General features: G+C 33.8%; 1 protein-coding gene across 2 annotated transcripts in view; it reads right to left on the reverse strand.

The window, feature by feature from the left end:
• LOC111612585 (protein C12orf4 homolog) overlaps positions 1 to 25,170 on the reverse strand; it is a 97,744-nt gene that overhangs the window by 10,449 nt on the left and 62,125 nt on the right. The window contains exons 5-7 of one of the 2 annotated variants that reach the window (XM_023353815.1): positions 23,974 to 24,095; positions 18,200 to 18,318; positions 7,575 to 7,802 (exon numbers count right to left, since the gene is read on the reverse strand). In XM_023353815.1, the coding sequence (XP_023209583.1) occupies positions 7,575 to 7,802; positions 18,200 to 18,318; positions 23,974 to 24,095 (469 nt within the window). Of the gene's footprint in view, positions 1 to 7,574; positions 7,803 to 18,199; positions 18,370 to 23,973; positions 24,096 to 25,170 lie in introns of both variants that reach the window. The other variant, XM_023353814.1, reaches the window with a different exon arrangement.

Genomic DNA, 25,170 nt, shown 5'->3' on the forward strand with positions numbered 1-25,170 from the left:
AGCTAATTTGCATATTTCAATGCTTGAAACTAAACAATATTCTATTTAAGTCATGAAATGAGTGGCTGTCCGGATAAATATGTAACAGTTTTTTTGTACAAAATTTTCAAAAATATTATTTTCAGTGACAAAATGTTAATGTTTGATTAAAATTCTTATTTTGCAGTATGAAAACATGTAAATCCATGTTATTTTTAATAAAACATTTGTCACTTAATGCAGCAAATTTGGGTTTCACTTTAATTTTTTCGTGTCCGTATAAATTTGAAACGCACCTTAATCACATACTCTGAACAGATTATGGTGTGCAAATAAACAAAACAAAACCAAACAAACATTTTCAAACTCCATCTCATTCTTCATCAGGCTTTGCAGTGATTACCCGATCACTACAATTACCTGATGAATTTACATATTTAATATGTTTTGAAGCCTGATGAATTTACTATAACTAATAATGTATGTGCATATGTGGTCACCGAATGGTGAGCTGTTAAAGCAAAAAGGGAATACGAATAAAACAATGAAAAAAACCTTTAATTTTCATCGGTTAGTTACTCCTTTTAAATTTTAGTTCTACAGGATCTTTCGATTCCGACACTCCTTTAGGTACTGGGCTTACCCGTAAGAACAAAGAATCCCACGCGCAGGTAGGAATGTTGAGACAAAACTTGCGACAAAGTCAAGGTCCAACCAACAATTTCGATTGTGACAAAATACATATATATCTAAGACTTAAAACTAATTATCAAGAACAAAACAGAAGGGGACAGAATTTAAGACGTATAGATTGAAAGAGGAATGAGAGATGGGTACCCAATGGTGGTCAACGTTTTAGTTTTAATGAAGATGGCCAATACGTACTCTTCTCGGTTCGCTGGGGGGAACAGGTGGAAATGTCCTCTACACTGAAGAAGGAATCTTTTTTTCCACTAATCATGTGCGTGCTTTTATGCCAAAGTTCTGTGGGTCCATCCAGGCCTATATCTCTGACTGCTGCTAAAACAGTCCAGAGATCTCTCGTACACGTCCTTCTTCTCCGACGTCCGGGCTAAAAGTGTCCGTTCCCCCTCATTCTTACCCTCCAGGGCTCCCCTTTCCCCTTTGTTCCCCAAGTAGGTCAATTCACTCCACGTGGTTAGAAGTTTCTAGAATGTTCCATAGAACAAAGAACAAAGAGGGAAGAAAGGAGATAGGAAAATATCTACATATTTTCGTTTTATACAACAGAACAATATGGTGGTACACCACACATATACCTAGAAATTCATAAAGAGATCTATGTATTATGACTGAGTGGGGATCTGTTTGGTCCAAAATGCATATCATAATAAATACATAGAAGAAAATTCTGTCTCAATGTCATTCTATCCCGTGGCGGTCTAGTTTGATAAATCAACCTATAGGAAAAGTGCACTGGCATGAAACATAAAAAACAGTTATCAAGTTGGAGTTTCCTTTAGACCATTTCTTTATCAGGAATAAATAAATCAATTAAGCTCCTTGTTTATTGACCAATTTGCTCAATGTCCTAGTCACAAGAACAGAACTTGACCATTAAGTGAGGAGTGACTGTAATCACTACATAAATCTGGTAAATTTTATTCAAAATAAACTGGTGCAGAACAGTTGATATTGACTATCAATATGTTAGTTTCTGTTTTTTATTAGGGTCAGTCAAATGAAAACGAGACAGATGGGAAAAAAATAAGTAAACTGTTTGTTATTTCAAAAGTAATCGCCATAACTGTTAATACATTTATCTCACTGTGAGACAAGATGGTCAATACCTTCATAAAAAAATGTTTGCGGTTGCCTACGGAACCATGATTGTACCCAGGCGTGCATCTTTTCGTCCGAAGCAAATTGACGACCACGAATGTCTTTCTTTGGGGCTCCGAAAATATGAAAATCGCATGGGGAGAAATCGGGACTGTATGGAAGATGTGTATGGACTACGTGTATGGACTAGTCAAAATAACCTTGGTAACACGTGGGTGGACATTATCCTGCAACAGAACGATGCTGTCTGTCAACATTCCTGGGTGTTTGGATTTAATGGCACGCTTCAATTTTTACAAAGTTTCTATGTACTGTTGTGCGTTAATTGTGGTGCCGTGTTCCAGAAAGTCAACAAGCAGTGGACCTCCACAGTGATGTTGGACGCACACACGACTCACCGACCTCACTTCGAGCACGTGTAACAGACAAATGGCACAGCGGTGAACGTTCACTGTTCCTTCCTGATTCCCAATAGAGGGCACTTCTATATACACACATGCCTGCATTACCAACTTCTGTGCCACACTTGTTATTTAGTCTGTCTCGTTTTCATTTGACTGTCCCTAATAGTTTATATAATCCTGTAAGTGAAAAAATAAGATTTTTTAAAATTATGTTGAAATATGATGTCACTAACCTTCAAACTACATTTAGTCACATATTTCCAGACAGACATCAGAGCAATAACATATGAACTGTAGCATAAAACCAGATTTAAATGTACCATTTGGTTGGAAGTTGTTATGCCATTTTTGCAAAGTTCCTATGAAAATATTTTCACAGGAAATATGTGATTTCTTCCAATCATTACCCATTACCCCTCACCCTACCCTAAGACTACTTCACCCCTTGAACGCAATCAAAACCTTTGAATCAGGATGAAGCGAACTAGCCGGTCCACAAGGAACCCATCAAACCATTAAAACTCTCCCCCACCAAAAATATGCATATTAAAACAACATAGTATCTCAAAATTTTACACATGAAAATAGGTAAAAATAATTTATATTCTGGTGTTAAGTTTTTGCAAAATGAGGAAGTCTTAATCAGAAAAAACAATCTTTATTGTTCACCTGGTATTTCACCTGCCAGGTTTAGGTGAAATACCGGGTAAACAATAAAGATTGTTTTTTCTGATTAAGACTTCCTCATTTTGCAAAAACTTAACACAGTATAATAAGTACAAGTAGACATAAATATAATAAATTTTATAAAATAAGGACATAAAGGCAATTAAATTAATTTAATATATTTTATTTTATTTATTTCAACTAAACAACACTATGGCCATTGGCCTTTTCCAAATGTCAAAAAACCCACAATCAACAAAACTAGATAAGATAACTTAAAAATATATTAATTCAATACTGTAGTAAAAATTACTTCAAATGAAAAATGTGTTCTTTATCTCAAAACAATCACTCCATTTTGTACTATACATTTTATCTGACTAGTTATACTACTACGCTATTGCATTAGATGAGCTCTCAATCAATTTTCACTATACAGTATTTCCATTCAATTACAGGGTGTTTCAAAATAGATGCAACCTAAAAGATAACACAAAGTTTAGTCATCATATTAGGCAGGTGGCAACAATGCACTCAAGGCTAACATCCTCTAACTGTTGAAATAATCTTGTTATGCACTAGTCTCACTTAAGCACTCATTGTGTTACACTGTGTCAGATGTGTCATTTTCCAAAGACAAATGCTTATGTATTGTCAAGTCTTATTTTATGTTCAGTACAAGTCCTACAAATGCATGAGAGAAGAGTTTCAGTTGAAGTTTCCTCAGACTACAGTTTCTAACAAGTCAACAATATGTTGTTTGATTGATAATCCAGAAAATCCCTGAGAAAATTACCTTCACAGGTTGAAGTGTCACCAACTACTCTTTTTGGGGCTATAAATAAATTAAAACTGCATCCCTACTGCATTGGTATCATTCATGAACCAAAGGAACCAAACTGTAAAAAACATGCACATTATTGTCATCAGTTTCATTCTTTAGTCAACAAAGATGGACTTGAGATATTGGATCAAGTTTATTTCAGGACAAAGCTTGGTTCAACTTGGACAGCTATTATATAACTGTGGACAGCCAAAACTGTCAAATATGAAACAGTGAAAATCCTCATGTGTTTCAATAACAAGCATTACATGCTCAGAAAATTAGAGTTTCATGTGCAACTTTCCATTGTCACATGATAGGGCCTTTATTTTTTGACACAACTGAAATAGTTTAGTTTCTTGTGATCTTGTCCAGCAATTTGTTGCATTATTGGATGTGAATGAAGGAGACTACTGCCCACACAGCAAACACAACAATGGATGTGTTGCATGAATTTTTTAGTGATTGTAGCCGAACGATAAATAATTGACTCCCAAAGGATAATTCGGCTTTGATATAATTTATTAAAAAAAATTTCAGAATCCAAATAGGCAAAATACCGATACTTAAAACTAGGTTGTACAGTACAATACCAGATNGGACGCCATTTGTAGCCGAACGATAAATAATTGACTCCCAAAGGATAATTCGGCTTTGATATAATTTATTAAAAAAAATTTCAGAATCCAAATAGGCAAAATACCGATACTTAAAACTAGGTTGTACAGTACAATACCAGATCTGAACTCTCGTCCCGACACAGCACGTGGATCCCACGTTCAACCGACAATAGAATCTTAGTCTAGTTTAAATCTAACTTAAATAATTACTTTAAACCTAGGGCCCAAAATTTAGCGAAAGATGGAAAAAGAAAAATCATAAAGAATGGAGAATAAAGGGGTGACTGGTCAAAAGAAAAAAAAAACCTCAGATCTTCTACGTGGCGACTTCCTTTTTTCCTAGCTCGTCCTAACGTGTCCTCGCTCCACACGGTCTCGTCCCGAACTGACTCTCTTCCTGTTCGGACCTCCCTTTCGTCCACCTTGTCCGTCACCCCCTTCGACCAATCAAGCGTCAGCCCCTATTGTCTAACACAGGTCGGACCACATGGTTTAACCAACCACATCATAGCCAAGTAAACAAAGGCCGGAAGTGGTGTTTTTCCATAAGACGTGGTCACAAGTAATGAAGAGAAAGGAAAGACAGAAGAAATATAGCTTAACAAAGCCACATACGCCCTTACCAAAAATACATATTACCAATTAATATAAACTTTAATATGTAGATGCTACACAAAATTACTGAGTTGAGAAATACAAATTCATCTTCCAAAGTGAAGCCGTCGATAGTCCACTTTCCGCTCCCGTAAATTATAGGGGTGTGAGATACTGACTCTCTGTTCTGTTCCCGGTTCATTCACCGAGTCATCATTACTTCCTTGATGCTGCTGGTTCCGTTGATCATCCCCAATGTGGCGTGCTCGTTGCGCCGTAGTGAGGTGAGGGATGTCTTCTTCCTCTTCAATATCCCCTGTCTCGCTTGCTCGTGACTCCTCGTCTCTGATCGGGACTTCACACCTCTGCCGCGAATCACAGACATTAGTGAAGCATGGCTTTAACCTATCAATATGTACAATACTTCTCTCCTTTCGATTACAACTTTCGATTTCTGCGTTAACCGGCCCCAGGAGGCGGGATACACGAAATGGGCCCAGATATTTGGGAGAAAATTTCCCTTGTCTCTTCCCTTTCCTCAACATCCAAACCCTTTGCCCTACCTCAAAGCTGCGCACTTTCCTCCCTGTATTGATGCGGTTACGGTTAAGTTTGTTTCGGTTGCGACTTAATTCATACGCCGATTCACGGATGTACCTTAGCTTAGATAGCAGGAAGTCACGGTACTCCCGAATACCTGGGTGGTCATTTGTCTGTTCAACGGGGAATGCATGAGGGAACTTGGGATCAAAACCGTAAAGGAGAAATGATGGTGACTCATTAGTAGAGGAGTGNGTCAAAAGAAAAAAAAAACCTCAGATCTTCCACGTGGCGACTTCCTTTTTTCCTAGCTCGTCCTAACGTGTCCTCGCTCCACACGGTCTCGTCCCGAACTGACTCTCTTCCTGTTCGGACCTCCCTTTCGTCCACCTTGTCCGTCACCCCCTTCGACCAATCAAGCGTCAGCCCCTATTGTCTAACACAGGTCGGACCACATGGTTTAACCAACCACATCGTAGCCAAGTAAACAAAGGCCGGAAGTGGGGTTTTTCCATAAGACGTGGTCACGAGTAATGAAGAGAAAGGAAAGACAGAAGAAATATGGCTTAACAAAGCCACATAATCATTTGATTTCCAAAATTTTACATAACGAGTTTAGCCTTATCCAACCTGTACTTTACCCCTTTCTGGATTGTAATTGTCTAGGAATTTTTGAATATAAGAAAGCTTTCTCTTTAACACATCTCTAATCGTGATTGCTTGCCTTTCATCAAACAATTTGGTAGTGGACATTACAATACAAAACTATTATCATCAAGAAACAAGTTCAAAGAAAGTTAAGGAAGACAATAAAGGTGCTGGCAGACTTATCTTAAAATGTAGTTGAAACTCTCTACTAGTCATAAAACGATGGCAAAGTAATCCATCTCCACAGACCAGATGGTGTGTGCCGTGCTCAAGCACACACCTAATGAATAGGCCTTCCTCAGTGAATTATACCATTTAAAATAAAAAAATAATATTGAATTCAATAGAAATAATTTAAAAATTAAAAGCTGTTTTAAAGAGAAGGTATTAGGTCAAAAATGTTATGATTTATTAAATTTACTGCTGAAGTTACAAGACAATATGTTTTATTACTGCTCCTTTTTCTCTGGTTAGATCTTATTTATTTCAAGATTCACTCTTGAATAACAAAAGCAGCATTTGAACCGAAGAGATTATTCCATAGCGTTCAAAAGACAAACACGCAGAAATTTCAAAATAATTTTTAAAAATTTTCTAGAAAAATATAGAAAAATTTTTAAATTTTATCAGACAATAACCAAACACCTTTTTCGTCCCTGAGAAAGTTTATTTAAAACAAATGTTTTCGACCTATTCCATAGGCCATCGTCAACCTGACAATGGCCTATGGAATAGGTCGAACATGTTTGTTTTAAATAAACTTTCTCAGCAACAAAAAAGATGTTTGATTATTGTTTTTAATTTTATCATTTTTAATGTTATACAGTAAACTCCTAATTATCTGTGCGCGGATTATCCGTGCATGAATTTAATTTAAAAAAAATAATTATATGTGTATGTATTTTTTAAATAGTTGCTCGCTTTCATGTTTACGCATCCTATAAGTGTGTACGTGTTCGTATTTAGATATTTGAAGCAGGTGGTGGGGATATCTGAAGTCAGCTGGACTGGTTTTAGTTAGGCCGCTTCTTTTGCACTGAACATTTCTTTTTGGAGGAGAAAACGACAGTGATACATTTATACAAAGTTTCATTTAGTTGCATGTTATAATACGTATTACAATTTAAGATTTGATTATTTGTACAGTACGTATGTATAATACATATTATACATAATATTTTTTCAAATAACTCTCCCACAAATACTTTTAGTGTAAAATTACATAAAAAAAGATATATTGTTTTTAATTTTTGGATAAGTATCCTTAAAATGCCTAATAATCGAAAGTCGTACTTACTATAAAACAAAAACAAACGTTAATTGAAAAATTTGAAAACGGTGAATCTACATGTTGTATTTTAGAAATAAATAATTATAGTTCGAATTATCCGTGCCACCTCACCCCATCATTAGCCCAAATAATCGGGAGTTTATTGTATTAAAAAAATCTATCCAGTAAATATAAATTTATTATTAATTACAAAAAAAACATTTTACCTCTGACATTTCATGTACTAATAATAATGGAATAGTAATGGTGCAAATGTCTCTTTCGTGAGCTACTCGAAGAATATTTCGTAATCCTAAAATTACAGGATGACGAGAATTAATTTCTGCTTGATGTAACGAATCATCCGTCACAAGATGAAATACCACATGCACTTCAGACAAATTGGAATGATGAGTTATATAAAAATCACCATATTTCAACAATGAAGAGGAATTCTACAAAGAAAAGGCAAATTTCAACTTAATTACGGTTCACTAAAAAAAATTATTCATAAATTACTATTACAAAAAAACTAACTATCGCAAAACTCTGTATATATCCAATAAATAAAACTTGATTAAGGTAATACTGTAATCAAGTGGTTTTTATTTATTAAATACAGGTAACCCCCACTTAATGTGCAAAATTAATTGTAACAGTCCTTTTATATATCCAGCAGAAGTTTTAATTAATGCGGCTTTAACTGCTTTCTTTACTTAACATAGATACGTTTTTCTTGACAAATAAGGTGTTAGTGAATTTGCTATGTGAGATCCGAAAGGCCCTGGGTCTAAGTTAATAATTTTATTAATATGTTTAAAATATCGACAAAATATTACTTCATTTTGTGTGAAAAAACTAGTGTTTTAGAGTGGGAAAAATAGATGACAGATGTCACTTCCTTTCCACAGAAGAGAACATCCGCTGTTTTTCCCGTATCTGGTTAAAAATCTCGCTCAGATGGGAAATGGTTACCCCTCATTCATCCCCCTCTCATCCGTTCTCACGAAAGAGTTACTGGACGATGATTGGACGAAATTTTGAAATAAAAGGGGAGATTAGTCAGAATTCGGGGAGTTCTTCGACAGATCCGAAGCATACAAACTCCACATACGTTTCCCTCCTGATGGCCAACGCCCATAACGGAGTCCGATAGACTAAGTCCCGAGTCTACACTTAGAAGAAGTGATATTTTTATATTTTGTGCACGAATTGATCTCCCATACGAAAGTAATATGAACTCTATCTACAAGGTGTCCTATATCTACAGAAACGAAGACGACAACTAACAGGTCGTATGTTTAGAATCATTTTGTGAGCTCTCTCTCTCGAACGCGCATTAGCATAGATTAAGTCGTAGTCTCTAGCTTGTCGCTAAATGGTTGTAATCGAAATTTTTGTATTCGTTTGTTTGAGATTTATTAAATTTACTCTTGTTTTATTTTATAAGAATGTCTCCTCAATTTATTCCGAATCAGATCGCAAACGCGTGTTAATCCGCGTATAATAAGATCGATTAACTGGTGTCAAGGAATCCTGACGAACATCTGAACTTCTCGTTCAGATCATTTTAAAATACGCTCTCCTATGTAAACTTTTTACGATCGGATCTTACGATTCGAAACTCGGGGAACTATTCTCACGGAATAGGCCGATTAAGTGGTACTAACGAATTAGTGTACCCCCGGCTAATCTCACAGCTATCTTTGTGCTAAGAATGATTTCCAATATAGATCTGTACTTTAATTACAACAGTTGTGAAAGTTAACACATTACTGCTAATGTGATATTGGATTCTTTGTTTAAAAGCTTATTTTAAAAGTTTACTTCACATTTTGTTTGCGTAAAATCAAATCGAAATATCTGCAGATAAAATGTATACATAATGCCTGATATGCATTTTAAATTTTGTTAAAGATATAAACTGTACAAACAGTAAAAAATACTCTTAGTGTGTATAGGGAAGATGATTCTAAACATTGGGCATGTCAAATGTAGTTTTGAAAGTTTTGTTCAGGAAATTTTGAACTAAAGGATACAAAACATATGAGACACCCAAAACCTGTTGACAAAGAAATTTCAGGAAGAAATTGTTAAAAATTGATGAATAACAACTCCTGAACTTGCAACAAATCTTAGTGTGTCACTGACATAATGATTGTATTCAACATGCATTAAATAAAGACAAACTGGACTGAATATAATTTTGCCTGATGAAGGTAGGCAGCAGCTCTGAAGTTTCATTTTATTTTTAAATTAGTTATTCATTTTTATCATAGAATACGTTTTGTACAGATGACAAAATAAAAATATTTGTTATTAACTAAAAATTTGTTCTAATGGGTGGTGATTATTCGATTGAATACTTAGGTACCACTATTTGATTAACATGATTTTGATATATATATATGATAGCTTTGAGGATCATTTAATCACATTAATCAGAGGATACCTGTATTATGTAACCAAGTTCCACTTATTTTTGACTCTTATATAGAACAAGGCTTGCCCAACCTTTTTGTGCATGTATAAACTAAGTTTTTACTGAGTGACTTCACAATCTACCAATGTGCCACTGACAAAGGACTGGCTATCCAAGGCAATTTTCATGCTGGCAACACTATCATATTAATGACATCTCATTGACAACACACCTCTAGTGTCATTCTCGTCACAATTTATTTTATCTTATTTCTTACAAAAATCAAGTACAATAATTATATTTTTGTTATAGGTAACAGATGGAGAACTGGTGATCAACTGGAAGCTTGCAATTGACTAGTAGCAGAGGCATAGCTACAGTGGAGCAGTTGGAGCAAAGTGCTCCATGTGCATGAATCACGAGGGCATCAAGTTAGTAAGGTCGATTGTAAAAACACTGGTAAAAATATTTTTGAATTTAATAATTAATCAATTAACTATTAGATTTGACTCCATTAGACAAATATGTACTGTATAAAAAAAAAATTCATAAATGCTTAACAACTGAAGATGTCAATTCCAAACCTCTAAAGCAGTGGTTCCCAATTAGTGGTACGCGTACCCCTGGGGGTGCGCGGAAATCTAAAATCGGTCGATTTAAAATTTAAATGCATGAGATGAAGCAATCAAAAAACTAATGGATGGACCATCAAAAATTTGGCAATTTACAAAATGATGTCGAATGCACAAATTCGTTTATTTATAACTAAAAATAATCTCGAAATTTCATCAAAAAATGCATTTGTGACAATACCTAAATGAAATTCTTACGCAAGAAACAAAAATTGTACAATTATCATTATCTTCTTGTCAGCGAAGCGGCAATAAAATATTTACTACCATTTTGCACAACACACCTCTGCGTGAGCGGATTTTCGGCCATGACAAACATGAAAACTAAACATCGTCACCGACTTCAACTTGAAGATGACTCAAGACTAAAGCTGATCAAAAAGCAACCAGATTTTGCAAAGTTGTGCAAAGAAAATCGTGCACATTTGTCACATTAAAATTAAATAACCTTATGTTATTTTTATTATTATTAGAATTGTATTTTAAAGGTAATAAATGTAAAAAAAAAAACTTATTCTATTTATCACTAGCTGTCTATCCACAGCTTCGCCCGCATTATATCAAATTTTCTCGTAGGAGTAAGATATTTTCTCGCAGTAAAATGTAGTCTATGTTCATCTCCAACATGTAAGCTATCTCTGTGCCAAATTTTATTAAAACCTGTTCAGTGGTTTAGACGTGAAAAATTAACAAACAGACAGACAGACAGACAGAATTACCTTCGAATTTATATTAGTGTGGATTAATATGAATTTCTGCTATAAGGGGTACGCGAGTTTGAGCTCTTTCTTGAAGTGGTACGCAGAAAAAACTAATTGGGAACCACTGCTCTAAAGCAACAAAGTAAGCACATTACCGTCGATTTAGACCCTAGAGTGAGCCAAGCCTTTAAATTCATAGCAAAAAAAAAAAAAAAGGTCAATGCTACTCTTGCATACAGACGTAACCCTACGATTTATAAACTTCTGGCTAATACCAAGGACAAATGCAGCAAAGCTAGGACACCAGGAGTCTACACGGTCCCACTAAAGGACAGCAGATCTAACCCGTGCAAGAGGCTAACATACATTGGCTCAACCAATAGATCACTTAAGCGGAGGATAGCTGAGCACAAGTACAATGCATACAACAAAAAGTTCACTTCCACCCTAGCCCAGTTTGCAAGCGAACCTAGTATAACAACCAAATGGGAAGAGGCAAGGATTATTATTCCTATGCGCAACCACACCAAGCTTAGAATAGTTTTGAAATATTTAAGCAATCCCTCAAAGACAGTTGTATCAACAGCAGAGATGCAGACTTGCTCTCCTCCGCATGGAAATCACTCTTCGACAACCCCTTAAACTAAATAGACCAACCCACTCTCGCCGCGTGCAACCGTTAGCGCTTTTTTACTTGTCACGTTTATTTTCCAATTCTGCTTTCCATCTACGGTCGTTCGCCCTTTCCCATCTACGGTCGTTCGCACGCCTCTTCTTACTGTATCGTTAACTATTTACGGCGTCTACTATGACATCATTCCTCATTAACCCCATCATGACAGTGCATCTTCTTTACATAGCGCGCTTACTTTACAATTTATTCCCCAACTTTAGCGATTATCCCATCATGTACTATCTGCACACCTCCCTTTTTTACCAAAAGAAAGAATTTTTCGCCCTCAGTATCGTCTATACCTATCATCAACGATGACATCACTGGTAAGATGATACCTAGGTAAACATTGGCAGTGTTTAAACTTCTACCAACTGATGCTCTAACAGACCACAGTGTACCTGAAGAAGGCCTATTAAGAAAGCCGAAAATGTTCGTACTCAAGTACAAACGGCTAGAAATAAGTGAGGAAGGTTTTGTATTGATCATCTTAAAATAGTTCTAGCTACAAATGCATAGAAATGTACTGTATACTTTTTAAGTGCTTATCACTTGCATAGCTTGTTGCATCATCTAATAAAAATATTCTGAAAAAAAAAAATCAGAATTTTTACAATTGGCATATCCCTCCAAATTTCGCCTAGTTTTGGACCTCAACTGCTTTGATTTAAAATGTGTTTTTATAGTCAGGTAAACGAAATTATTTCTATAAGCAAAGTTGCCAAACTTTCACACTGCAGCCTCAAGTAAGTTCTCCCACATTATTGCAGCATGCCTCATTTTTTAACTTTACAGGCAATGACAGCAACAGTACAGTGAAGTTTTTCAAAACTAAAATTAATCAAAACATTTTTAAGAAGTAACATGTCACAACACCATCTTATCTCTAGCTATTATATCAATTGAATAAACAATAGCTTGTCAACTTGATCTGGAGAAAATAATTGACCAATTTGCAAATGAAAAAGCAAAGAAACAACAATCTTGAAGTTTTTTTTATGTATCATTATGTATTTGTTATGAAACTAAACTTGCATACATTTTGTCAATACAGTTTATATACCAGGGGTGGGCAAGCAAGAGTTCAGTGGGAGCCAAAATGTAGGTCTTGCAAAATGCATGGGAGCCACAGTTCTGTACTTTTTTATTCTGTACTGCATTTCTGTACTGTTTTATTGTTACATGTTCTGTACTATAAACATATTCTCACAAAATTGTGGAAATAAAATTGTAAAAATAATAAAAAGCAGAAATTAACACGTTCAGCTGGAGCCGCATTTGCCCATGGTGGTTATATACTATGTAGTAAATATTATTAGGTACTCCGTATGTAAAGAATTATATTTTGTTTTATTATTATATTTGTGTTTATTAAATTGAATATCTTATTGTTGAAATGCCTCGAATCTCAAATAAAATTAAGTAAGGTTTTAAATCGAAATAATTAAATATATGTTTTTAAATTAAATGTTCAAAATAAATTTTGCAAGATCTCTTCCAAGGAACAAGGGGGCACACCGATTCTACTTGCTCCAAGGTGCTAAATATGTAGCTATGCCACTGACTAGTAGTTCATAATCAACTGGTTGAGCAGTCCTAATATATACAAGGATCCTATTCAAATGTTTGTTTTAAATTCAATGACTTTTCCTGACCAACTCTGCACAAATTTCTTGCATCTCACATCCCTTACAGTATGGCTTATTGACAAAATAAAACAGCATTTGACTTACTACACACATATGCTAATTGTTTCTCCAACTTTTTAATTAGTTATTTTTTTAATTAACAGTTACATAATTTTTTATAATTGCTGAGTCATTAAAATTAAAAATAAAACGTTTTATTAAATAAAAGTAATTTATCTTGTTATTAATTCACAATTGTAAATGTTGATTTGAAAAAAACGAAAAAAGCCATTCATTTATTTATTATTCATTAACAAATCCCATAGAATCCATTTACAAAACTATAAATTTATCAAAATTGTCCCTTAATAAATTTCCTAAACTTAATAAAATATCAATAAACTTCAAGGGAAAAAAATAGCAAAAATTGTTTTGTTACACAATCATACCACCATTTAAATTAAATTATTTTTCATCATTTTTTGTATTTTGTTAAAATCATTTTTATCAGTTCATTATAACCTGTCCTCAAATTGTCTGTGTGTAAATGGTAATTGCGAGAGATTCGGAAAGAGTTAAATTATTAAGAGTATTACAGATTTTCCTCTCAGATCCTGCTGATGAAACATCTCTTCCAGGAATTCACTCAATGCCTTCATGCAACAACAGCATAGAGCATCCCTATGAACATATTGATGCCATTTGTTGATCTCTGCATACTAGGATCAAAAAACATGAAGACTCAATCAGGAAATGCATAACTACACCTTTGCCTCTGACCAGGATGTTGACATCTTTTTTGACAGGACATGTATAATACCTTGTGCATCAACTCCATCTCAATTTAAATCAAATTTTTGGGAGTACTCAAATCTATAAGTCACTTTATAAACAGTAGAGTCATGGCACCATGAGTGGAAGGCATTGTTCGAAGTTACTAGTTTATTTTTGTTATTATTACACTTATATTGATTTTGCACTTCCTTTATTATATATTTACTGATTATGAAGTGAATTTTTATTTATATTCATTTTTACACAATATTTTTATTTAATGCCATTTTCTTTAGATATTTTATCAATTTTTATGTATTTATTTTTAAGTTTATGTTTAATATTAACCAATTTGCTTATTCAACCTATGTGCATGCAATATATATTACAATTCAAATCATTTGATTGATTGTATTTTTAAAGTTGGTTTCTGTTCTATCTTAAGAACCTAAATATTACTAAAAACATTAGTTCAATTATTAAATTATTTTTGTTACTTGAGTTAATTATAATAGAAATTAAAAATTAGGAATAAAACCAAAATCCATGTGCCATTATTTAAATGGCAGATGACCTGGAAGATTAATTGCAGGATCAAGACAATCCAGAACAAGATGAAGAACTAAGTAGCATTAAAGATTGTCAACACATAAAAAGAAGAAAATGACTATTAACATACTGTCTGACAAACAAAAGTAAAATACCAATAATAATAAAACAGGAATGCTATTGAGAAACATTATGTGACCACATTCAACAGACAAGCTGAAATGCTTGATAAAGACCTGACAAACAGGATATCTAACACAGCAGACAAAATCAAAGAATGTCTATGCCTCCAAGTAACCACAGGAAGTACAACAAGCTGAAAAACAAGTCATACAATGTACTGTAACTTCCTCTTAAACTAGAAGTTTGGGCAACCCATCTTAGTTAATGTTCTTATCATTTATGGACAGCATTGTTATTGAGGATGTGAGGCAATGCAATCAGGAAACAAAAGCTTTTATGTTATTGGTCATACAGAAATGTAAGATGAAATTCAAAAATTATTGCAGAGGTCATATGAAAATATTTCACACACAGTAAAAACACTGGCCTTGAAGTTTGTGCAATACTGACAACAGTGGCCATCTTGTCAATTCCTATAATTTCCTACCAGCATAATCTGCTTTGCATTATGGCAAATGAATGCACTGTCATCCAATAGGTCCAAACATCTGTCTTTTGTACTGCCTTATATGAAAAAGTCAATGCTCTCTTGAAATCAGGGGAAAGATTGCCAAAAAACATTTAGCTGATATCTCAATAAGAGAAACTGGAAGAAACTCTCCATTCCTAAATTCTCAGTCTGGTACTTCCTTAAGCATTACAATTCCACTGAATCCATTATTCCAAAGAGAAGACATGGAAGATGAAAGACTACACACTTAGACTATTTGTCTTCACTGAAATGCACAAACCAGGAACATCTCTCAGGCCTATAGTGGACAGAGCTAGTGCTCCCACACACCTAGTTGAAAGAACTATCCATAAAATATTAGCAAAACATCTAAAAGGGAATAATTCTATCATAATGGATCCAGATAAATTAGCTGAACTTCTACAGGACACACACTTAGTAAATGAAAAATATATAGCTACAACTTAATAACTACATCAAAACTGGAAAAATGTAAATATTAATCACCTCAGTAACCTTAGTTTTATTCCAGTATTATCTTAAAAATAACAAATGTTTTCGAATAGCTTGACTGTCCTGCTTCAGGTCAGTCAAGTAAATTTAAATTTTGTATTTTCAATTTGAATGTATAATGTGACAGAACAAACATTCTAAATGGAACACACATAACTGACCTGAAGAAGACAATCAAGCTGTTCAAAAATGTTTGTTATTTTTAAGATAATACTGGAATAAAACTAAGGTTACTGAGGTGATTAATACATAAATACATTTGCTTCATCTCTCGACAGACCTGCTTTTGTGCATCAAAAGAACTTTTTATTTAAAGCTACGCAAACAGCTGCCCATTATCACAAATATATACCTGAACTTGCACATACACAATGCTCCACTTCTTACTATAGATATACAAAACACAGGAGTCCTGATGGGCAGTCCACTTTCAGAGACCTCCGTAAAACAGTAGTATAAAATCTATGGAATTCCTCCAACACATTGTTCTTTACAAGATATAAAGGGTGCATAGGAAAGTCCCTTTAACCAGAAAATTCTTGCGAATGGAGAGAGTTACAGCTATGCAAGTGAGGTAATGGTATAGTAAAGCGACTATGCCCAACCTAATGCAAATGATGGTAGTGCCCCTAGTGGTGAAATTTAGAAGATAGGCAGTGCAAATCGAAAATGAAAACAGATAGAGCAAACTTTCCAATTAGAAAGTTTTAGAGCATCAATTAATTAGTATGAAACGACGTGGTTCACACGGATAAGATAAATTGTCGCCTAAATGTCCAAAAGCGATATACGCCATTTTGTGTAAACGTTTGAAAGGAATAGCTATAGGTATGAAGAAATATGCACAATTTATTGCATAAAATACGTACTTACATCAATACAGTTTGATAACATCATACAAAAAACAACGGAAAGGCAAACTGTCACACAGTGATAACAAGTTAATGTCGAGTATGTTCGAAAAGTTTGCCATTGCTCATGATACACGCCATTGTTATCAAACTGTATTGATGTAAGTACTTATTTTATGCAATAAATTGTGCATATTTCTTCATACTTATGGCTATTCCTTTCAGACCATTACACAAAAAATCTTGCATTGCTTTCAGACATTTTTGGGTGTTGAATGAAAACCTATTTTCATTTGGAAATCATTATACATTTCTACATTAGAACAGTGTAACAACCGTACATTAGATATCCCAGCATATGGATCATGCTATTTCAGCTTTTAAATGATTAGCTCAATGCCTTGCACCAAATATTTATATTTTTAATTGTTATTTTTTATTTTTGTTCATAGGTCTCATTCTTATTTCACTTTTATTCCCAATTTTTCTTAATTTATATTATTGGTTATTTTTATCATTCTTTTATCTGCTTTTAAAATCATTATAATTTCAATATCTTTCATTTGTATTTCTGTTAAAATTTTTATATTTGCAATTTTACTATATTACTTTAAAATGTTTAATTTCTTTCTTAGACTTGAAAATATTTTGTTGTAATTATTAAATGTTCTTAAAATTGTATAATTTTTTTGTAGATGCACCTAAAAACAAAGACACTGTAAACTTATACAAATTATATGACATGTTGTTTCGCCAATAAAAAATTTCACATGTGAATTATGTGCCACAAAGAATTCCAGACAAAAAATTATAGTAATTTTCAGTCTTATACAAAAAGAAACCAACAAAATTAATTGTAACTGCTTTACAGTTCATTAAAAATCATTGTAAAATCAACAAAAAGAATAAATTTATTAATAGAAATATAAAACATCAAGTGGAAACAAAAACTAACTTGATGTTCTGAAGATATGCTAGANAATAGCATATCGTTACATTTAACCTTTCCAATATGACTTTTTAAACATTCAAAGAGATTGATCAATATTAGAGAAATATCTGATCGAAATTATCCGAAAAAAATGAACATATATGAACTGAAAATGAAATAATAATTCCTGAGAGCAATGTAAACGTGTTTTAAGTAATATTTTATGCTTTTACTAGGGGCTTTACCTAACTCTCTTCGCTCGCTCGCCCACGGTCTTCGTCCCTTATTCCCAATATAGATTATTCGCTACAAAATTTCATGACGATTTATCGATTCCCGGCGACGCCTTTTCTACATTTTTTGTGAAAGAAAAGTGTTGCGGCGACAATTTATTTCAACTTTATATATATATGTACACATTTAAAAACTGAAAAATGTAAAAAAATATTAAAATACGCAAGAACGAAAGAGAGAGAGAGAGAAAGAAAAAAAATTAGAATTTATTAATAGAAATATAAAACATCAAGTGGAAACAAAAACTAACTTGATGTTCTGAAGATATGCTAGATTTTCCACTGCTTCCACTTTCTACTTGAGGACCATTAACCATCCGCCATTCTGAAGCCTGTTTGGAATTGTCACGAATTGACTCCAACTGACACTCTAAATCCAGAAAATGAAATTCAGTTGAGAGCTGACAAACAGCAGCAAAATCTAATAAAGAAAACACATTAAATAATTAAATAAGTCAATGTATTCACAAAATCATCAATTTTATTAATTATTGAAAATAAATAATGCACATCACTAGTTCCTCTTTAGAAGTTGGGTAGTTGTTGTTTCACGATTTCCCACAAATTTTCATTGGGGTATAAGTCTGGGGTATTGCTTGGCTAAGACAGGATTGCAATCTGTCGTTCTTGTAACCAACATATCATTGACTTTTCAGTATGAGAGGATGCCCTGTCTTGTTGAAATAGAAATGTTTCCTCAACTAAATCCTCTGCCAATGGTATCATAAATGTCTCTAAGAAGTCTTGATATGTCTGTGCATTGACACATTCCCGAAGAATGCACAGTTGTCCTATGCCATTAGCACTCATACACCCCCAGATCACAATGGACAATGCACATTTCACGGATCTCTTCATACAGTCCTTTTCAAAGGTCTCTTTGGTTGTTCTCCATATATGTGGGCCTTGGTCACAAGAGAGACAAAACAGAAATTCTTCAATGAAGAGAACATTATTCCAGTTGTCTTGTCCCCACATGAACCTCTCTCTGCACCTTCTGACATGCACTTGTCATTGCTTTTTTGTTAGAGATTGGCTTCCTCTTGGGAACATAGCAGTTGAAGTACAAGTTGTGCAACGTTCAGCATGTTGTTTGGCTACTAACATTCACTCCAGTTGCTCTCCATTGTGTGTGCAAATATTTTAAAGTGGTTTCGCATGACAATCCTTCACAAGTTTCTCATTCATGTCTGTTTCCACCATATATATATATACATATATGGTGGAAACATACAAGCAATTAAAGATTTGTTACAGGAACACATTAAAAGTAAATTATAATAAAGACAACAAATACATAGAATTTGCAAGTTTTATTTTTTAATTTGTTTGTTACATCAAGCTGCATTCCACAACAGAGTTAACCTGACAATGGCCATATTTAAGATGGTAGAAAATGTTTGTTTTGCCATTGAAGTACCATTTATTTGTTGGATTTTGGTGTTCTGGTGTATTCTCTAAGATGTCATCAAAATTAGCAAATGACATGTTTGTACTCTCTGGTACAGAGATGTTGGCACTTTGAAAGTTTTAAGCAGTTCAAGAGATCTATTTTCATAATACATCATACTTATCAGCAATAAAATAACTATGTATTTACCAAAAAACCAGCAAAAATTCACTTCAAATGAAAGTTTTCCACCGTCTTCAATGGTCATCTTCAGGTTCAAATTCCAAGAGTTTGAAAAATTGAAAATCGAAGTTATGCGCATGCCCAATGCAGAGCCTTAATAAAATTATTTGTGAAACTGGTTTCCTGCTTTTAAAGAATTCCGATGTTTATATAAAACATGTAAACTTATATGACACGCATCTATTATACGTCATAATATGCCCTCCATGTCGTTGCCAATGAGTCCATTTCCTTGAAATTGATGGCTGTTCCCTTCCTGAACTCTTTAAAAATCTGCAGCTGTTCTAGATATTTGAGGCTGGTCTGGTGTTCACACTTTTGTATTAAACGTGCATTATCAAAGTCCACCCTGACGTCATCATCAAGCATGAAAGAAGCCAATGCCGTAGTGGAAAGGCATTTTTGAATTGAGTATTTGTGCTCCTTGATCTTTGTTTTAAGGCAGCGTGCAGTAGCACCAATATATTCACCCTATGATCATAAATAGGGATAGAATATATTCCCGGAATACAATTCTGATCAAATCAGTCCTTATAGTTTCGTAAACATGAAAAAATGGTCAACGATCTTCTGTAAGCGATAGTTTTACTCGCATAATGGGCTATTTGTTTGTAGGTGCTAGGAAGGATCCTGTTGCAAGTAATAGGAACATAGGACAGGTTTTCCTGAAGTGCCACATTCCTAGGTTGTTGGCAGTGCGCTATAAGTTTGTTAATTAGGCACTTAGTGTAACCATGCAGTCTAGCCACATTCAAAATAGATTCCAGCTCCATTTTCCTATCCTCTGCGCTTGAACAATAGGTGAAAGCCCTTCTTATTAGGGTCTTAAAAGCAGAGACCTTGTAACCAGAAGGATCATGTGATTTGGCATGTATAAAAAACGGAGCATACAAGTTCTTACGGAATACATTAGTTGTTAAACAACCCTGTTGTAAGCTAATGTCAATATTGAGAAAATGCATGCTGGTGGAGCTTTGCTGTTCAGCTTTCAACGAGAGGCCATAAGCATTATTATTGAAAATATCAATGAATGCCGCCAAGTACGGTTTCTTCTTCCGAACAATGAACACATCATTAACGTATCTAGCGTACAATATAATGTCCTCGTTAAAGCTAGGTAAGATGTGTTGCTCAAGGTGCCTGACCACCAATTCACATAAGGTTCCTGATATGGGACTACCCATAGGCACTCCTCTAGACTGCAGGAAAGTATCTCCCTCAAATACGAAAAAAGATGAGTAACACATAAGATGTGCCAACTCCAAGATGTCAGAAAGATGCTCAGAAGAGGTGTAAGGAACCAAGTCCGAACGTTATTTTTATTTACTTTTATTTTGCTTATTATTCTATTTTTTGTTTGGGGCTTATGTTTTGTTAGGACGAAGGTTTCCTCACCATTCACCTTAGTAACTTAAAAATAGAAGAAAAACCAACTCACCGACGAAAGAAAAGCGCCGTAGAAAAACTCGCGCACACTTGCGCTTCCCGAGCGGAAAAAAGTAAGTCCGCACCGAGAAAAAGGGGGGGGAAGACCCCACAACCCAGTTAGGAATCGCTAAACCTTAAAAGAATAAAGCATCCCGATAATTGTTAAAAAGAATAATGTAAAAGGTTAGCGAAGTATTGTCGGAAAATAATCTGCCAGATAAACAAGAAAAATTTAATGTTACAGATAAGTATGTAAATGAGGAGAGTGAGCTCATTCAGAATTGTGACGTCACCTCACACTATAAAGCCTCTAACTCAAGTGAAAACGAACGAGGTGAATTCCTGATAGCAACGAGCTTTGGTGAGCTTCGTAGCAGTGAACGAGAGAGGTGTCCGATAGGATTTTGAAGTTATTCGATTTGTGGATCGACGATTATAGAAAGTCTTGAGAGTTTGAGGAAATAGGTTCCTAGTATATTGAGGTGACGATTAGGATCTTTAATTTATAAGAATTATTGTTTATAAGTTAATTCTTTGATTTTGTCGAATTCCAAAGGGGAATAGAATTAAGTTAGAAATAGATTGATTTGAGTTTGTCGGATTGATTCTTGTTGAATTTCATTGAATAAATTATTGTTTGATTTTTACTAAATACTGTATATAGTTTATTACTAGAAGTTTAATTAAATATTTGATTTTGTTATTGACAAACTTTGTCATTATTTAATTCGGTGCACGCTTAAAGTCCAGGCCTGGCACACTAACTCGAATCCGCATAAAGTACCCGTTAGGGAACGGCTATTTCCGGCACGCAGTAGTGTCGATAATCGTTGGAAAAGTCGGAAAAATAATATAGTACTTTACAGAGTCATTAATGTTTCGAATGAGGAAATCCCTTAACTCACAAAAACATGGCTCAATGCAGATGGAAGGGAACATGAATTCAAAATCACAAACAGTGAAGTATATGCCATCAAAGCTGTCAAGTGCATTCAATCTGTCTATCAACTGTACCAAATTAGACACAGTATACAGATACTCCTCGATGGTGCTGGTTACAAAAGAGTTAAGCATACGTTCCATAAGAATAGTCGGAGATCTCGACTTGTTGATGACCAGACATAGTTGTTTTACCGGCTTTATGGAGTTTGACGAAAGCAAGTAAGTGTGGTGAAATCGGCGTTGAGAAAGTTGTCTTAGTTACCTTTAGTATTCTAGCCAATGGGGAATTAGTCATACGTGCAACCCTTGCTTGCATCCTTTCCAAAAATCCGCTGGGAGCCTTAGTGCATTCAGTGTTGTGGATATATTCATGCAAGCCGTTTCTATACGTATCCCTTTTCACAAGAACAATGCTCCTGGATTTGTCCACCCTTACGGCGACTACATCGTTATGACTCAGCCATCGTCTAGAATTATGTATGGCATTCCAATATGATCATTCATCCTGTGCCTTGACCCTGTGGTTACAGATCGTCAAGAAAGCTCTCCATCGGAAATATTCCTTATGCGTATTGCCAAGATCTTCAACCATCCTCTCAACATCCGGTATAACATTAGTTAACTCCACCGGAAGAGAAGGAGCAAATGTAGGGCCCAAGCTGACTAAGTTAACCAGTATGGGCAGAGGTTGTATGCCATCCCAACATACAAGAGAATGATGTATTTGGTTTTCTTTCTGGCATTGGAATGTCGACAGCCATTCTGTTTTCTTATGATGTTGCTTGTGGAGTCTCCTAGTAATAGAATCTGCTAACGGGACGACGCTTGCATTAATTCTGGTCAGGATGTCAGAGTCCCGTTCATAAAAATAATTTTCCAATCGGATAACACTGCCCACTAACAAATATCTTCTTCTCCTAGCATATCTTATCGCTTTCTTCAAACACAAGTGCCTAATTACCAGTAGTAACGTAGAACAATCAGGAGGCAAACATATTCTATAAATCAATGCAGGAAACAATCCCAGCAAACAGCAATTAACTAAAAAGTCTAACTTGGAAGAAGTCCTGCATAACTTCACAACAGTCTTTCTATAGTATTTGGCCAGCGTAGCCAGCGTATACCAAAATAATCTTTCATCAATGTAGTTATTTTATTAATTTTCACACCAGTAGTGTTGGTATGATGGATGATTATTTTGGTATGGCTACGCTGGCCAAATACTATAGAAAGACTGTTGTGAAGTTATGCAGGACTTCTTCCAAGTTAGGCTTTTTAGTTAATTGCCGTTCGCTGGGATTGTTCCCTGCTTTGATTTATAGAATACGTTTGCCTCCTGATTGTTCTACGTTCTACTGGTAGTTAGGCACTTGTGTTCAAATTTTTGCTGGCTTTTCAGTAAATACATAGTTATTTTATTAATTTTCACATCAGTAGTGTTGGTATGACAGATGATTATTTTAGTGTTGGTACTTAGTATTTAGTTGGTATTTAGTAGTGTTGGTACACTTGTCCATGCTACTGTACATTTTTACAGCCCAACAAAGATATGTGAAACAAGCTATATATTATTGTTTTTAATTAAAAAGATATCAATTATAAATGTTCCATAAATCAGCATTGTTTAAAAATATGAAAATATTTTTGTCCAAAGTTAAAAGAAAATATAATTTTAAGTTAAGAGAGAACTAATCAGCTTATTTTGATGAAGTGATATTAAAACCTTCACTCTTCACTTTACATTAAGTGCTAATTTATTTGAAGCAAAATATAAACTAGCCAAAAACAGTGATTTTGGTTTAAATTTTATACTGTATAATAGAAGTTTTAGTTTTTTAAGTTGATATCATTATATTTAGAGAACAAATTTAAAATTATTCAAACACAAAGTAAATTATAATAAAAACAGCAAATATATAGAATAAAAAAATTTAATATTTACATTAACATATAGTATTATTTTAAAAAACCATCATCATGACAGTTTTAATACATAATAAACATTACATGTAATTTTCTTACCTCTTTTTATTCCTGTATAGCTATTAATTCTATTATCAACTAACAATACTAATCCACATAAATTATTTGAATATAAAGATATTGCCGTCTGTAATCTTTGAGGTTGTGGCACAACGATTCCACTAATAATAAAAAATACATAATGTTACATGAAATTTCTTTGATTTTATTGTAATTTTAATAAAAATTATTAGAATAATGATTTTTACTTTTATAGATTTTTCAATATTTTGCATTAACATTTTTCATTACAACAACTCCATTTACATAAACTAATATCAAACTACATAAATCTGTTTATAATAATTAAAAGATTATTGAATTTTTTTTTATTCAACTAACAATGATTACTAGATTGTACAAATGCACATAACATTCCAATAATAACAATAATATAGTCAAACCTCAATTTACGAACTTAACTTGTTCAGAAACCAATTTGTTTTCAAACAAACAAATTTTTCCACAAGAAACAATGTAAAATGAATCAATCTATTCCCGACCCCCAAAACAAAACCTTTTTTTACCTTTTAGCTGTATTTCATTCATAAAAATGCCTACAACTGCAATATAAGATTATCTATATCCACTTTATATATAATATATATACATATTTTCATTAGAAGCAAAATGTTCTGTCACTGTCAACCAAAACTGAAACCATCACTTTAGAAAAAAAGTGAGAAAGTGTTATAAATAGAGAATAGACTCCACCTGGATGAAATATAACCAATTTAATCAAGACAGACACATACTTGTTTCAATTGATTTGATTTTAATTTTATTTTCAGTTTCAGTGTAAAAACCAGAGTTAAATTATTATTTTTGGTTTTAATTAATTGGCTACCTAGCATTAATAGATATTAAATTAAATATTAATTATTATTATATTAATAAATGTTTGTTATTTAATTTGAGTTAAGCATCTTTAAATATTAATCAGTGGATGCCATTTATATTATGCAAATGTCAATTAATGTGGTTTTTATGAATTAATTTGATTTAAATTGAATTGTGATGTGTACCAAAAACCAGTAGTAGTATCGTCCCTGCATGTGCATTAAAATCTTGATATATTGAATATTATCATTGATGGTTCGTGTTGTGACATCTAATGACGCACGGCAAATATCAATACCGGTAGTCCCATTGTTGATTGATCAGGCTGTCAACTTAATTTAACATAGAAAGTATAGG

This window comes from Centruroides sculpturatus, unplaced genomic scaffold (assembly GCF_000671375.1).
Source record: "Centruroides sculpturatus isolate CEXI.00-Female unplaced genomic scaffold, Cexi_2.0 scaffold1681, whole genome shotgun sequence".
Taxonomy (NCBI): Eukaryota; Metazoa; Arthropoda; class Arachnida; order Scorpiones; family Buthidae; genus Centruroides; species Centruroides sculpturatus.